Source organism: Choristoneura fumiferana, chromosome 11, assembly GCF_025370935.1.
Source record: "Choristoneura fumiferana chromosome 11, NRCan_CFum_1, whole genome shotgun sequence".
NCBI lineage: Eukaryota > Metazoa > Arthropoda > Insecta > Lepidoptera > Tortricidae > Choristoneura > Choristoneura fumiferana.
Genome location: NC_133482.1, coordinates 12,678,641 through 12,692,366, shown reverse-complemented (window position 1 = coordinate 12,692,366; position 13,726 = coordinate 12,678,641). Strand labels below are relative to the sequence as shown.

General features: G+C 41.8%; 2 protein-coding genes across 2 annotated transcripts in view; both read right to left on the bottom strand.

The window, feature by feature from the left end:
• Positions 1 to 1,134: 1,134 nt before the first annotated feature.
• Positions 1,135 to 11,821, bottom strand: LOC141432378 (dihydrolipoyllysine-residue succinyltransferase component of 2-oxoglutarate dehydrogenase complex, mitochondrial-like). The gene is made up of 8 exons (XM_074093917.1): positions 11,690 to 11,821; positions 11,069 to 11,231; positions 10,432 to 10,617; positions 9,136 to 9,296; positions 8,086 to 8,244; positions 3,250 to 3,383; positions 2,127 to 2,284; positions 1,135 to 1,562 (listed from the first exon to the last, which is right to left on the bottom strand). Exons 2-8 carry the CDS (start codon positions 11,198 to 11,200, stop codon positions 1,428 to 1,430), a joined length of 1,065 nt encoding a protein of 354 aa, XP_073950018.1. The 5' UTR covers positions 11,201 to 11,231; positions 11,690 to 11,821; the 3' UTR covers positions 1,135 to 1,427.
• The window catches only part of LOC141432926 (GTPase Obg-like), a 4,993-nt gene continuing 2,952 nt past the window's right edge, over positions 11,686 to 13,726 (bottom strand). Inside the window, exon 3 of the mRNA XM_074094760.1 lies at positions 11,686 to 11,824. Within this exon, the coding sequence (XP_073950861.1) occupies positions 11,686 to 11,824 (139 nt within the window). The remainder of the gene's footprint in view (positions 11,825 to 13,726) is intronic.

Sequence of the window (13,726 nt, the reverse complement as noted above, 5' to 3'; positions counted from 1 at the left end):
CCCCCGGCGCAAAAAGAGGGATGTTATAAGTTTTTATAGATGTAGTGAAAAAAGTATTTACACAGGCCAAGTAAAATCTTGTATCAATTATTTATTATAGACTACGGCATGGAAAAGATTTTCACTTTGTCATACTAGTACACTGTACCTACATGTCTACATGTATATTAGTGGCAATGAATTTGTTAAATTTTGTTATAATCAGCAAAACTTTTACTTACTAAACGCACTAACGGAACTGACACTTTTAATACAGTGCGTGTAGTCATTGATTCAGCCATCGTAATGATCATGTTCATCAGCAGGGCTACTACGACACTCGAAACTCGAAGTTCATATCGTACCGTCCGCTCTCGTATTAAATAGTATAAGTGTCAGAGGGACCGCACGACACGAACTTCGAGTTTCGTAGTAGCCCTGCAGACATGTTGAAACAACAATTCAACGGGTGTAGCTACTAAACCACGAAATAAAAAAAAACAAATATACCTATTTATTATTTTCTGTTCCACATCGATGTCCACTCCGCACACTCCCACTACTCCTTCATACTGGTTCCATCCATCTCCTTCATATAAAATATATAAGTACAGTCACCAGCATTAATATCTGCCACAGCGGAGCGTGCAAAAATATCTGACACGTCCTTTCCGGCCCTAGAAATAGAGGCGTATCAAATATTTATGCACGCTTGTTGTGTCAGATATTGGTGCTGGTGACTGTACAAGCTATTATTTGGTACAGCCCCCGGCCCGTAAGAGTAGCGTTGACCGTTAAATCTGCGAATGTGACACTCGCGCACGCTAAGGAGCGCTTGTACGCTTGCTATGTGCACCCTCCCCGCGCATCACTCAGCCCCCCCGCCCCCCACGACGATATCTACTTTATTTGTATTTTTGCTCATTTATGGTCACCGTTCGAAAATTCCAGCTCACTCTATATTATATTATAAGCCCTATTATATTACAAGACCGGTCTGGGTGGAGAGCCTTGGGGGAGGCCTACGTCCAGCAGTGGACGTCTTTCGTTTGACATGATGATACCTATATATTGTCCTTTCCTCAGAGTATAGGCCTATGGGATTTTCATAGCTCAGGATAATGTAATAAAACAACATAGAATAAAACAACATAATAAAATATTTGTACAACACGTTTATATCTAATAGCAACTAGTATCAATATTTTTACAAAACATTGCAGACGCAAGCAGAAACTTTCCACTGTCATAATAAAAATAACTGGTTACTGTTACAAATCAAATCAGCGACATTTCTTGACAGAAAAAAAACTGTAAAACCGTGATAGAAAAAAAAACAACTAATCGAAATATATTTCAGCATGGCAACATTTCGTTACGCCTTCAAATAAAACGCGGAATGGACAGTCAGTAGGCACAATGGTTTCCATAAGGCTTTGGCCGATGTTCTACATGCCAGCCAAGATTGAAGTTGGGTCTTCAACCCCCGATTTGACCTTCCGTAAGAAGAGGACAGCCTCGCGGCCGTCAATTAATCTGTGGTCGTAGGAGAGAGCTAGGTACATCATCGGCCGTATCTCCACCTGAAAGAGAATAGGTATATAAATAAATAAAAGAACCACAAAAGGAAGACAGAGAAAGGGTACCCCCCTGTAACGGCGGTAAGAATGGATACCGGCGATAACGCCGTTACAAGGGGATACCTTTTCTCTGCAGCTGACTGTACCTAGCCTACTAAGCTATGTTTGCAATTGGCTCATTTTGTTATTTGGTTATTCATTTAGCCAATTGGCCAATTGCAAGCAAGACCGTTACGTACGTCAAATAAACCTCACGATACTAACGCCATCTGGCGATATTTCGCCTGTCTTTTAGCCCTTATTGTCTCAGTTCATTGAGGCTTTACTGTCTGTCGCAAGGAATAACACTTTGGTAGTCAAGACAGAGATGGCTAATGTGATTGCGAACGTCAGTGCGTTAGACAATACGACGTCAGCATGGCTACCGAAATTCGAAAATCGAAGCTCGTGTCGTTCGAGCCCTCTGACACTTATACTATTTAATACGAGAGCGAGAGGGACGGTACGATACGGACCTCGACTTTCGAACTTCGGAGCAGGTCCTCTGGGGTTAATGATGAAGCTCACCTTGCTGCCGACGGCGACCGGCCGCTGCACGATGGCGTGCATGCCAAGAATGGCCGACTGCGGCAGGTTGATGATGGGCATGGAAATGAGCGAGCCGAACACGCCGCCGTTGCTGATCGTGAACGTGCCGCCTTGCATGTCCGCTGGGGTCAGCTTGCCTGCCGACAAACGACTCAATGAGGGCTATCGCGTAAGAATTCGCCGCTAGAGGCGCTAGTGTAGCGTGAGGTCTCCGAAATGTCAAATCTCATAGTTTTTGGGTGAGCTACGCTATTTATAATTAGAATAATTTTGTGAATATTTTGCAATATCTGAAATTAATTATGGCAAATATGCGTTCCGGGGCAATGAATGTCTGTGTTTTGGGACAGTTTTGTCTTTCGGACCTTTGTCCTCCCTTTTTTCCGAACAAAACGGGGACTATGCAACACTGTGGCATGCTCGATATTTTTATGGAACGGTTTTAAGATGTATTAAATATGATTTTAATCTAAACTTTGTTTTTACGCCCGTAATAACAGAATGAAAGCCATACTTAAAAACCTCACGCAACAGTGCGCCATCTAGCGAGACAAAAACGATAGCCCTCATTAACTGCAGGTCTGTACAAGTGTCATAACTATACAGGATGGCCCATTTAGATCAGTCAGTATGGGAAAGTCTGAAACTATAATCCATACGAAGATCAGTTCTTGGGACCATGTTATCGATTTTGGTAACAAGAAAAACTGCATCATTGAAAAAAACTTTTACTCAGTTCGGGAATCGAACCCAGTCGTTTTGAACAATAAAACTTACATTATTTCTATTTGGATACCGGTAGTATGGTATCTAGAAGAAATAAAATACATTGTATTCCATATTTTTTAATAATGTAAGTTTTATTTTTTTTAATCGCCCGGGTTCGATTCCCGAGCTGAGTATAGTTTGTTCACGTCATGACGAACACTTCCTCGCCATCGCCATGGTGGGAATGTAGCCTAACTACTAACTTAGCAGCATTGGATTTTCCTCGTGTCTCACTCTCACATCGCTCAAATAATTTGAGTTCTGTTCTTTGAGCGATTGGCCTGCCCATTGCCAACTTGAACTTGCATACTGACTGCTGTTTTACGCTACTGACCGGTCCTCGCCTTCTCGGCGATGGCAGCCATGGTGAGTTCTATCTTTGGATAGTCCATAGACTCCACGTTGCGAAGCACGGGCACGACCAAACCCCTCGGCGTGGCCACCGCTACCGATATATCTACGTAGTCCCTGAAACATAAAGCTGGTTTAAATACGAATATGTGTCGACGTATGTTAGGTCGGTTCTTAAAAAATATGTTGCTGGTATATTTTTGATAGTAACAGAAATATACTAGCAACAATGCAGCCTAACCCGGCTCTATATTGAGTAAAAATTTACGTCGTGGGACGGGCGCAGGCTGAAAATCAGCGCTGCAAGTTTCTTTTGCTCGCAGCTTATGTTGAGCCTGAGCCCATTGCCACCTGCTTCCGTGTAATTGTTTTTTATTTTATTTGTGTACTTAGTCTTATTTTCTGTGGAAATAAATAAATAAAACAACAAGGGGTGCCCAACCGGTCGATCGCGATCGACCGATTGGACCGATCGCGACTATTAGGTAGTGCAGTCGATCGGGGAAAGGCAAAACATAAATAAATACTGAACTGTGCTGTTTAATTTAAGATTTCAAGAAGTATGTAATTGATAGATCGCACAGGGTTTCGTCATATTTTATTTCGATTTTGGGTCTAATCAAGTTGGCCACCCCTGCTATATAACATTGCTAAAGGGATCCATTTTTGAAGTCATGTCGACGGGCGGTTTCAGACTGGCGATTTATTTGTGCGTCTAAGCCCGTTTTTGGAAGAGAGTGTACGCTACAACGCGCTAGCCCTGCTGGCTACTACGAAACGAAACTCGAAACTCGAAGTTCATGTCGCGTGGTCCATCTCGTTCTCGTATTAAATAGTGTAAGTGTCAGACAGAGGGACCGCACAACACGAACTTCGAGTTTCGTAGTAGCCCTGCAGGCCCTGTACTCCGAAGTGCAAAATTCGAACTTCGTGTCTTGCCGTCCCGCTGACGCTTGTATTATTTAAAACGAGAGTGAGAGGGACGGCACGATACGAAATTCGAATTATTCTTTCGAGCATTGAAGCTACATAAGATAGTTTAAGCGCGAGCGAGAACAGTCCTTCCAGACCATTGTTATATTACATTTAACTTAACAATCACAATTAACATTGAAAGAAATACACGAAATACGATCAACTAATACGTTCGCTATTTAGAACTTTATTTAACTTAAAACAATTCAAAATGCATTACATTTAGTGTTACTCGCCAAATTGTAACGTTTATCGTTCTTAACCTCCTAACAGCCCGCGTATTTTTTTTTAACATAATGTCTAATCGAATGACAATTTTTCTTGATTGATATCAAGTTTAAAATTCATGGATTAAACATTTGACGCTGTGTCTTATACGACAGGAGTTTAAAACACGGTGTCATTTTTGCGTCAAGAAAAGAATAATTTATTGAATCAGGCGTTACTTTGCGGATGTCCATATCAATGAAGTAAAATAATTTCCTTGCTCACCCGCGACCTTACGATAGCTAAGCTTATGCAAAATATGCGTGTTCATGCAGATCCTCCACCTCCACACTGTAAGAACACACACAAATCACACAAACCCATCTATCACCACCACCACACTACACTGACGCGTTTCGAACTCAAACAGAGCTCATCTTCAGAGTGACACAACCGTACACCATGCCACCAGTTGTTAGACTAACAAACCACAACCACCGTTCTAACTTGTCACTGTAACTCCCCAAGTACCCACATACGTTTTATGAAACAAAACAAAACTACCCACAAATTATTAATAAATATTTTTAACCGTCCTTCAAAACTACCTTGATTTTTATTTATTTACTGTCAAGGCATGTTTTATTAACTACCATTGCTGAAATTAGATCCAAGCCGTAGCAAGGGTGATGAAACTAAATTTACCTGCTCATTAATAATAGACCCCATACTGTTGTATCTAATTATCTCCATGCATTCTAAAACATCGAGACGAAACCCCTTGCCACAATAATGTAACACTTCATACGAATCTGAGTCCGATAAAGAATGATTTAGTTCCAACAAATGTTTGGCAAAATTCGACTTATCAGGATGCTCATTCCTATATGCCGAAACATGCTCTTTAAATCTAGCATTAAAACTGCGTCCTGTCTGACCAACATATACTTTACTGCAGTCATTACAAGTGAGCTTGTATACACCCGATCTAGTTCCTTTATCTACCTTCTCTTTGTGGTTACAAAGTTTAGAGTACAAAGAGTTGTTAGTCCTAAAGGCTACCTTAACATTGTTTGATTTTAAAATACCACAAATTCTATCAGACAAACGACCAACGTATGAAATGCTACACCTATATTTGTTAGAAGACTGCGATGGTAACACGGCGTAAAGCATGCTATTCACTATCCGTGCCTGCTTCCTCTGAACCAAACTATTGATCATTGATTTAGTATAACCATTCGACAACGCTATCTGATAAATAGTATTTAACTCTAAATCAAAATCTTCCCTAGAAAGAGGTACAGTTAACAATCTATGTACATAACAATGAAAAGCTGCTAATTTATGCTGCCACGGGTGATTAGACGATGCTGGTATCACCGCATCTGTGTACGTGGGCTTTCGGTAAATTTTGAATTGATGTTTATTATTAAATCTATTAATTGTCAAATCCAAAAAGTTTAACGATAAATTTTCTTCTAATTCTTTTTTAAATTTTATTTTAACATGTTTGTTATTTAAACCATTCACAAACAAGTCGAGCTGTCTCATACTTCCCCTCCAGCACAGAATTAAATCATCAACGTACCTATAATAATACACAATATTATTATTACCCACTATGTACCTATTTTCAAAGTAATCCATAAAAATATCTGCCATTAATGGACTCAGAGGTGATCCCATTGCTAAACCATCACTCTGTAAATAATACTGTCCATTAAACCGGAAATAATTTTGCTTCATGCATAAAGTTACCAAATCAATTAATTCACAAACCTCCCCAGGATGTAAACGCTTCCTTTCCAAATGGTTTTTAAGAATAACTATTGTCTCACCATATGGTACATTAGTAAATAAACTATCTACATCTAAAGAAAGCAATGTTGCGTTAGGTTGGTGTAAAATCTTCATTTAACCCATCATACAGTTTGAAGAATAGTTCAGATTTAGTTAGCAAAATTAAAGATTACAGCATTCCGCCTAACGCAACATTGCTTTCTTTAGATGTAGATAGTTTATTTACTAATGTACCATATGGTGAGACAATAGTTATTCTTAAAAACCATTTGGAAAGGAAGCGTTTACATCCTGGGGAGGTTTGTGAATTAATTGATTTGGTAACTTTATGCATGAAGCAAAATTATTTCCGGTTTAATGGACAGTATTATTTACAGAGTGATGGTTTAGCAATGGGATCACCTCTGAGTCCATTAATGGCAGATATTTTTATGGATTACTTTGAAAATAGGTACATAGTGGGTAATAATAATATTGTGTATTATTATAGGTACGTTGATGATTTAATTCTGTGCTGGAGGGGAAGTATGAGACAGCTCGACTTGTTTGTGAATGGTTTAAATAACAAACATGTTAAAATAAAATTTAAAAAAGAATTAGAAGAAAATTTATCGTTAAACTTTTTGGATTTGACAATTAATAGATTTAATAATAAACATCAATTCAAAATTTACCGAAAGCCCACGTACACAGATGCGGTGATACCAGCATCGTCTAATCACCCGTGGCAGCATAAATTAGCAGCTTTTCATTGTTATGTACATAGATTGTTAACTGTACCTCTTTCTAGGGAAGATTTTGATTTAGAGTTAAATACTATTTATCAGATAGCGTTGTCGAATGGTTATACTAAATCAATGATCAATAGTTTGGTTCAGAGGAAGCAGGCACGGATAGTGAATAGCATGCTTTACGCCGTGTTACCATCGCAGTCTTCTAACAAATATAGGTGTAGCATTTCATACGTTGGTCGTTTGTCTGATAGAATTTGTGGTATTTTAAAATCAAACAATGTTAAGGTAGCCTTTAGGACTAACAACTCTTTGTACTCTAAACTTTGTAACCACAAAGAGAAGGTAGATAAAGGAACTAGATCGGGTGTATACAAGCTCACTTGTAATGACTGCAGTAAAGTATATGTTGGTCAGACAGGACGCAGTTTTAATGCTAGATTTAAAGAGCATGTTTCGGCATATAGGAATGAGCATCCTGATAAGTCGAATTTTGCCAAACATTTGTTGGAACTAAATCATTCTTTATCGGACTCAGATTCGTATGAAGTGTTACATTATTGTGGCAAGGGTTTCGTCTCGATGTTTTAGAATGCATGGAGATAATTAGATACAACAGTATGGGGTCTATTATTAATGAGCAGGTAAATTTAGTTTCATCACCCTTGCTACGGCTTGGATCTAATTTCAGCAATGGTAGTTAATAAAACATGCCTTGACAGTAAATAAATAAAAATCAAGGTAGTTTTGAAGGGCGGTTAAAAATATTTATTAATAATTTGTGGGTAGTTTTGTTTTGTTTCATAAAACGTATGTGGGTACTTGGGGAGTTACAGTGACAAGTTAGAACGGTGGTTGTGGTTTGTTAGTCTAACAACTGGTGGCATGGTGTACGGTTGTGTCACTCTGAAGATGAGCTCTGTTTGAGTTCGAAACGCGTCAGTGTAGTGTGGTGGTGGTGATAGATGGGTTTGTGTGATTTGTGTGTGTTCTTACAGTGTGGAGGTGGAGGATCTGCATGAACACGCATATTTTGCATAAGCTTAGCTATCGTAAGGTCGCGGGTGAGCAAGGAAATTATTTTACTTCAAGAAAAGAATAACCTGTAGACGATGTCCTCTCCAATGATGACGCCGTTGACCACGGGCTGGTCCATGAGCGCGTTGGCAGAGGCCTTCAGGAACGGGGACATGAAGGATAGCTTCACGCCGTACTTCTTCGTGAACGCAGCCAGGTTCGCTTTCCGGTACGCCATTAGTTTACTGTAATGCACAACGTACGTAATTGGTATTGCTTCCAATTTATCTACTATTATCATCATAATCATCATCATATCAGTTGCAGGTGGTAGGACCTTGTACAGGGTCCACCCGGATTGCTACCACCATCTTGCTCGTTAATCCTGCCGTGAAGCAGCAGTGCTTGGACTGTTTGTGTTTCGGCGTGGAGAGTAAGACAGCCGGTGAAATTACTGGCACTTGAGGTATCCCATCTTAGGTCTCTAAGTTGGCAGACAGACGAGCAGACAGTTCACCTGATGTTAAGTGATTACCGTCGCCCATAGACATCCGCGCACCATCAGCACTGCAGATGCAGATGCGTTGCTGGCCTTGCAAGAAATGGTACACTCGCATTTTGAAGGTAGCCATGTCGTAGTGAGTTGGTAAAACCTCGGCCGCCAAACTGTTCCATAAATTGCATGTGGGTAAAAAGGAACACTTTAACCGCACTGTGGATGCCCGCTACCCATCAAGATGATGTTGATGGAAGCTACTTTTATGGAGAGTAGTGCGGTGATGGAATTTAGCAGCCGGATTCAGCCCGAAGACTTCATCGGAGCACTCCCCGTTGTAGACCATATAGAAAACGCAAAGATAACTAACATCTCTGCGGAGGGCCAAGTTCCCAGAGAGTATTGGATCACCGATAATACGAGCTGCCCTGCTCTGTAGACGATCAAGTGGGAGGACCAGACCAAAACTGTGAGCAATACTCCAAGTGAGACCGCGCGATTTTGAGCCTTGTACAGTTATAGACAATGGCTCGGCATGAAGTATCGTCTCGCTCGGCTGAGGACCCCCTACTTTCTGGCAGTAATTTTAGCTTCTCACCAAATGATCCCAAAATTGGACCTACAGAAGCACCCCACCCACCTCATGTCGCACTCGTTGAAGGTTGTCAGCATGGCCGTCGTGTTCTGTGCCTCCTTGAGCCGCTCCGCGATGCGCTTGCGCATCTTGTTCATAGGCACGGGGTGCTCGCTGCGGGTACCCGATATAGTCTTAGTGGGGTCGCCGATCTTCTGGGCTGCTAGCTGAATAATTGAAAGGTTTATTAATTCAGACGTTACTTAACTTAGTCAATGAACTACGGACCTTTTGAACCTATATTTACGAGTAGCTGTTGCTGGCAACTCTTTCTGTGAAGATTTTGCTTGTTGCTATAAAGGGTTTCGGAAAAAAATCCATTACAATCCTAAGCCGAGAATAACACAGTATTTAGGCCGTGAATCGTTACTCAGTATTACTTATTTTTTATTGTCAGTATTACGTACCCATCTACGAATAAATAATAAGTCAGGAAATGTAATTACGTTATAAAAATGGCCTTCCGTGAACACGTTTAGTAGGAAGTAGGCGGGGCTTAAAAGCGTGTTCTGCGGGTCATTTGACTGACATCTGACATTGCATCACGCGCGCAGACCAAGCCCTGCTTTCTTTCTGAATTTTAACCAATCAACAAGCACGTCTATTTGCAACCTCGAAAATAATTCGTATTTGATTCAGAATCATAGGTAAGTCGTTTTGGTTTAAGGATGTGGCCACTATTTTTATGGAATTTATACTGAGTTACGCTACCTGATTTATTATTATTTATTCGTAGAGTATTAGGTACTCACCAGACAATGTAGAAGCAAATACCCGTTACTTATAGACTACTTATAGAGGCTAATTATAGAGTGGACCCCGGTGGTTTCTCAGCGACTTGCACGACTGCAAGCGGCCGCTTAGCTTCTAGGTCCGCCGCCAGAGCACGAGCAGCGAAGCGACCGCGGGCCCGGCTTCTGGGCCCTGCGTCACGCCTGTTATATCGACCAAAGTCCAGCACTAATGATTGACTGACGACGATGTCTTACCGGTGGTCCCGCCATTTTTTGAGCAACTTAGCTTGGCTTTACAGTCCGGCGCCGTGCTTGTTCAACCTAAGAACTGTACTGGTTGTCTAATTAGCTGACGACGATCTTGATGTTTTACCGGGACCCGCCGGTTTCTTAGCGACCACGGGTTTGTCTTCTGCTGCGCTTGTTATTGGGACCTAAGAGTCTCCCCACATCTATTAACGCGGAATCGGAAAAAGCTTTATGTCCACGCAATAAGTGCTAAAAAGTCGATAGATGTGGGGAGATTCTAAGGCCAGCCCTGATCGTATATTGGCTGACGATGTCTTACCGTGGGTCCCGCTGGTTTCTTAGCAACTGCGGGCTTGGCAGCAGCAGCGGGTTTGGCCGCTACGACGGCGGGGGCAGCGGCGGGGGCGGGGGCTGCGGCCGGCGCGGGTGCCGCGGGCTTGGCTGCTGGCGCCGCGGCCGGGGCCGCCGCCGGGGCAGCGGCCGGCGCTACGCCTGTTATGTCCACCTGTTGAGGAACGTGGTTTAGACAGTTGCCAAGCTAAATAACATAAAGGTCTCTACCCATTACACCATATCATCTATAACCGTAATAGCAACGTGTCAGAGAGCCTACTCCGAAATTTGAAAATCGAAGTTCGTATCGTACCGTCCCTCTCACACTCGTATTAAATAGTATAAGCGCCAGAAAGACGGAACGACACGAACTTCGATTTTCAAATTTGCGAGTAGCCCCGCAGGCGAAAATATATTTTTTGTATTGAAAAGTATGAGAGCGGGCGCAGTGAAGGCTGCTCGTACTATTTTTTAATTGGCATCCAGTCCACCCGCGCCATGCATGCAATCCGCGTCAGCTAGCGTAGGCCCTCAGATTTTAGATTACATTTTGTTTGCAGAATATTACGTCGGGATGTTACTATGTACACATTTATAATGACAATGAATGCTAGATATGGGACCTGGAACAGCGGCTGCTGCGACTTCACAGCCTGACCCTCCTTGACCAGCAGCTTCACGACCTTCCCGTGGCCGGGAGACATCACGGGCAGCGCCGTCTTGTCCGTCTCGATCTCGAGCACCACCTCGTCCATGGCTACTGCGTCACCTTCCTTCTTTATGAGCCTTAGAATCAAATAAACGATACAATTAGAACGATACCATTTTTAGTATAGGTTTTTGAAATCACATAACTCGAAAGTGGAAAAGATCCATATGATGCAGCTGTACCTGCAGCTGCACTTTTTTCTACCAATTAGAATTGGTATTTGCATGACGTGTCGTTCTAATACATTTCTAAATCTGAGTGTGATAAAAAATGGTCTTCTGGGGATCATTATTCGAGCGTTTATTTTAGTTGATTTAATTAGGCAGGGACACATTTTTGTTCACATAGTAGAATATTCTGTAATAGTTTCCAACTGGGATCTTATCTAGTAGAAGTACAAGAAGTACAAGTACAAGACGTCTAAAAAAAACGAAAATGTCATCAAATTCTACAACCCATTAATAAAAAATGTGAGCACGAAAATTGAGGCGATTGAATCGCTCTAATAATGACCCTGTATATTCTGGGGGCTCACTTGATGTCCCCGGTGGTGACGGAGTCAGGGAACGTCGGGGCTTTCACCTCCTCCACAGCCTGCAGGGCCGCACTGATGTGGAGCCAGCGACACCCATCCGACTGGTGTTCTCTGCTTCTCTGTGATTTGTCGTAGCTGCAAAGGCGGTGAAATATAACCATGACGTTTGAAAGGGGGGATTTAAATTGTCACCAGGAGGGAGTGGCTATGTTTATGTTATGATGTTACCTACGTTTTGGGTAGGTATTGATTTGAAATTGTCGGGCAATAATTTTTAATAAGACGTAAAAACGGCCCCCTTTTTCCCACAAACGATGTCGCGTGACCGTAAAAAAATACTTCCGGAATATAAACTGTAATAGCTGCTCTAAGGTCAGTGCTTTAGCAAATCTTGGTCCAATTACACTAAAGTGCCTATGGCCCTTAATAGGCTAAGATGTGGTTAAGATGGTCTTAAAAAATCTTGGAAGGAAACCTAACCAGAGGGGTGGGAGGATTATAATATTGTTTGTGGACGTCTCTCAGAGTGCAAGGAAAATAAAGAAGTCTTCAACACAACGACGGTGACTAACAGAGTCGGATCTACAATTTGGCCATTTTGGGGTTAATACGTCAAATTTTGAACATGAAACTACCGTGAGACTCACTCATTTTAAATGATACCATAACGGATAACTCACGTCTGAAATCGAGTTTAGCTCGACATGTTTCGGGCTAATCCGTAACCCTTCTTCTGGGAGCAACGCGACTTGGCGGCTGCTGCAACACGCGCACTGAACACAACACGCAAGCGCGCAACACGTAGGTACGTCGCGTTGCTCCCAGAAAAAGGGTTACGCATTAGCCCGAACAATGGAGAGCTAAACTCGATTTCAGACGTGAGTTATCCATTATGGTATCATTTAAATAGTACGTAATAGTCAATATAAAACAGTATATTTGACTTTCACACAATAATTGCAGATCCGACTCTGTTAATAGTCACCGTCGATAAACGTTTCGAATATAGGGCCACTTAAGAAACGATGTTTTTAGACAAGGTTTTATTTAATACATTCAATCAGTGCCGGCTTTAGCCCTTGGTCAAGGTAGAGCGAGATTGTCTTTTTTTTTCTTTTTTTTTATTCGACTGGATGGCAAAGGAGCAAGTGGGTCACCTGATGGTAAGAGATTACCACCACCCATAGACACCTGCAACACCAGGGGAATTGCAGATGCGTTGCCTACCTAGAGGCCTAAGATGGGATACCTCAAGTGCCAGTAATTTCACCGGCTGTCTTACTCTCGACGCCGAAACACAACTATGCAAGCACTGCTATTTCACGGCAGGATTAGCGAGCAAGATGGTGGTACCAATCCGGGCGGACCTTGCACAAGGTCCTACCACCTGCAACTACACCACTGCGTCTACACTACACCGCTTCAGCGCCTCTCAAAAGGCGCCATCAAAATTTTATTACAAGCTTTTATTTAGTTTCACCTGTCCCGTCGTCTGTCTGTCTGTCTATCGGTCTGTCTGTCTGTAGTCAAATCTTGCAAGTTAAATTTGATCAACTTCCACTATTCAGATCGACTTGAAATTTGGAATACTTATGTAAATCGCGTGACAATACAATAATCTAGTAGTGACATCCTGGTAGTCCAGCCAGGATCGTCTTCGCAGGACGGAACTCTTCAACGGTTAATAGCATCGACTTGAAATTTGGTATACAAATGTAGTTTGCGTGACAATGCAAGTACAGTCAACAAAAAGTACAGTCAGCAAAAAAAGCCTATATTAAAAATGAAATTTTTATGGTTAGGTTATTTTGCGCTAGAAACGGGAAAATGCCCCCTTGACATCTAGAGCGATTGGTCCTCTTGCTCTACCCCAGGGTCGGCGCTGCTTGCATTGTTCTTAAGTATATACGAAAATATTTCAGTTGTCTCCAATCTTGCAAGTCAAATAGCATCCATTAGTACAGATCGGATTTACTTCTTTTACTAGCAGGTATAGGTAGGTAGTAGGTATTGAATTGTTTTTCTTTTTTTATTTTT

Bases quoted from the DNA above. Each gene is read 5' to 3' on its own strand.
- LOC141432378 (XM_074093917.1), bottom strand. From the start codon at position 11,200: ATGGACGAGGTGGTGCTCGAGATCGAGACGGACAAGACGGCGCTGCCC. The intron at 8,245-9,135 runs GTGGGTGGGGTG...TGTGCATTACAG, and splicing joins TTCAACGAGTGCGACATGAG to TAAACTAATGGCGTACCGGA. The intron at 3,384-8,085 runs GTTATTCTTTTC...TTTATGTTTCAG, and splicing joins GGAGAGGACATCGTCTACAG to GGACTACGTAGATATATCGG.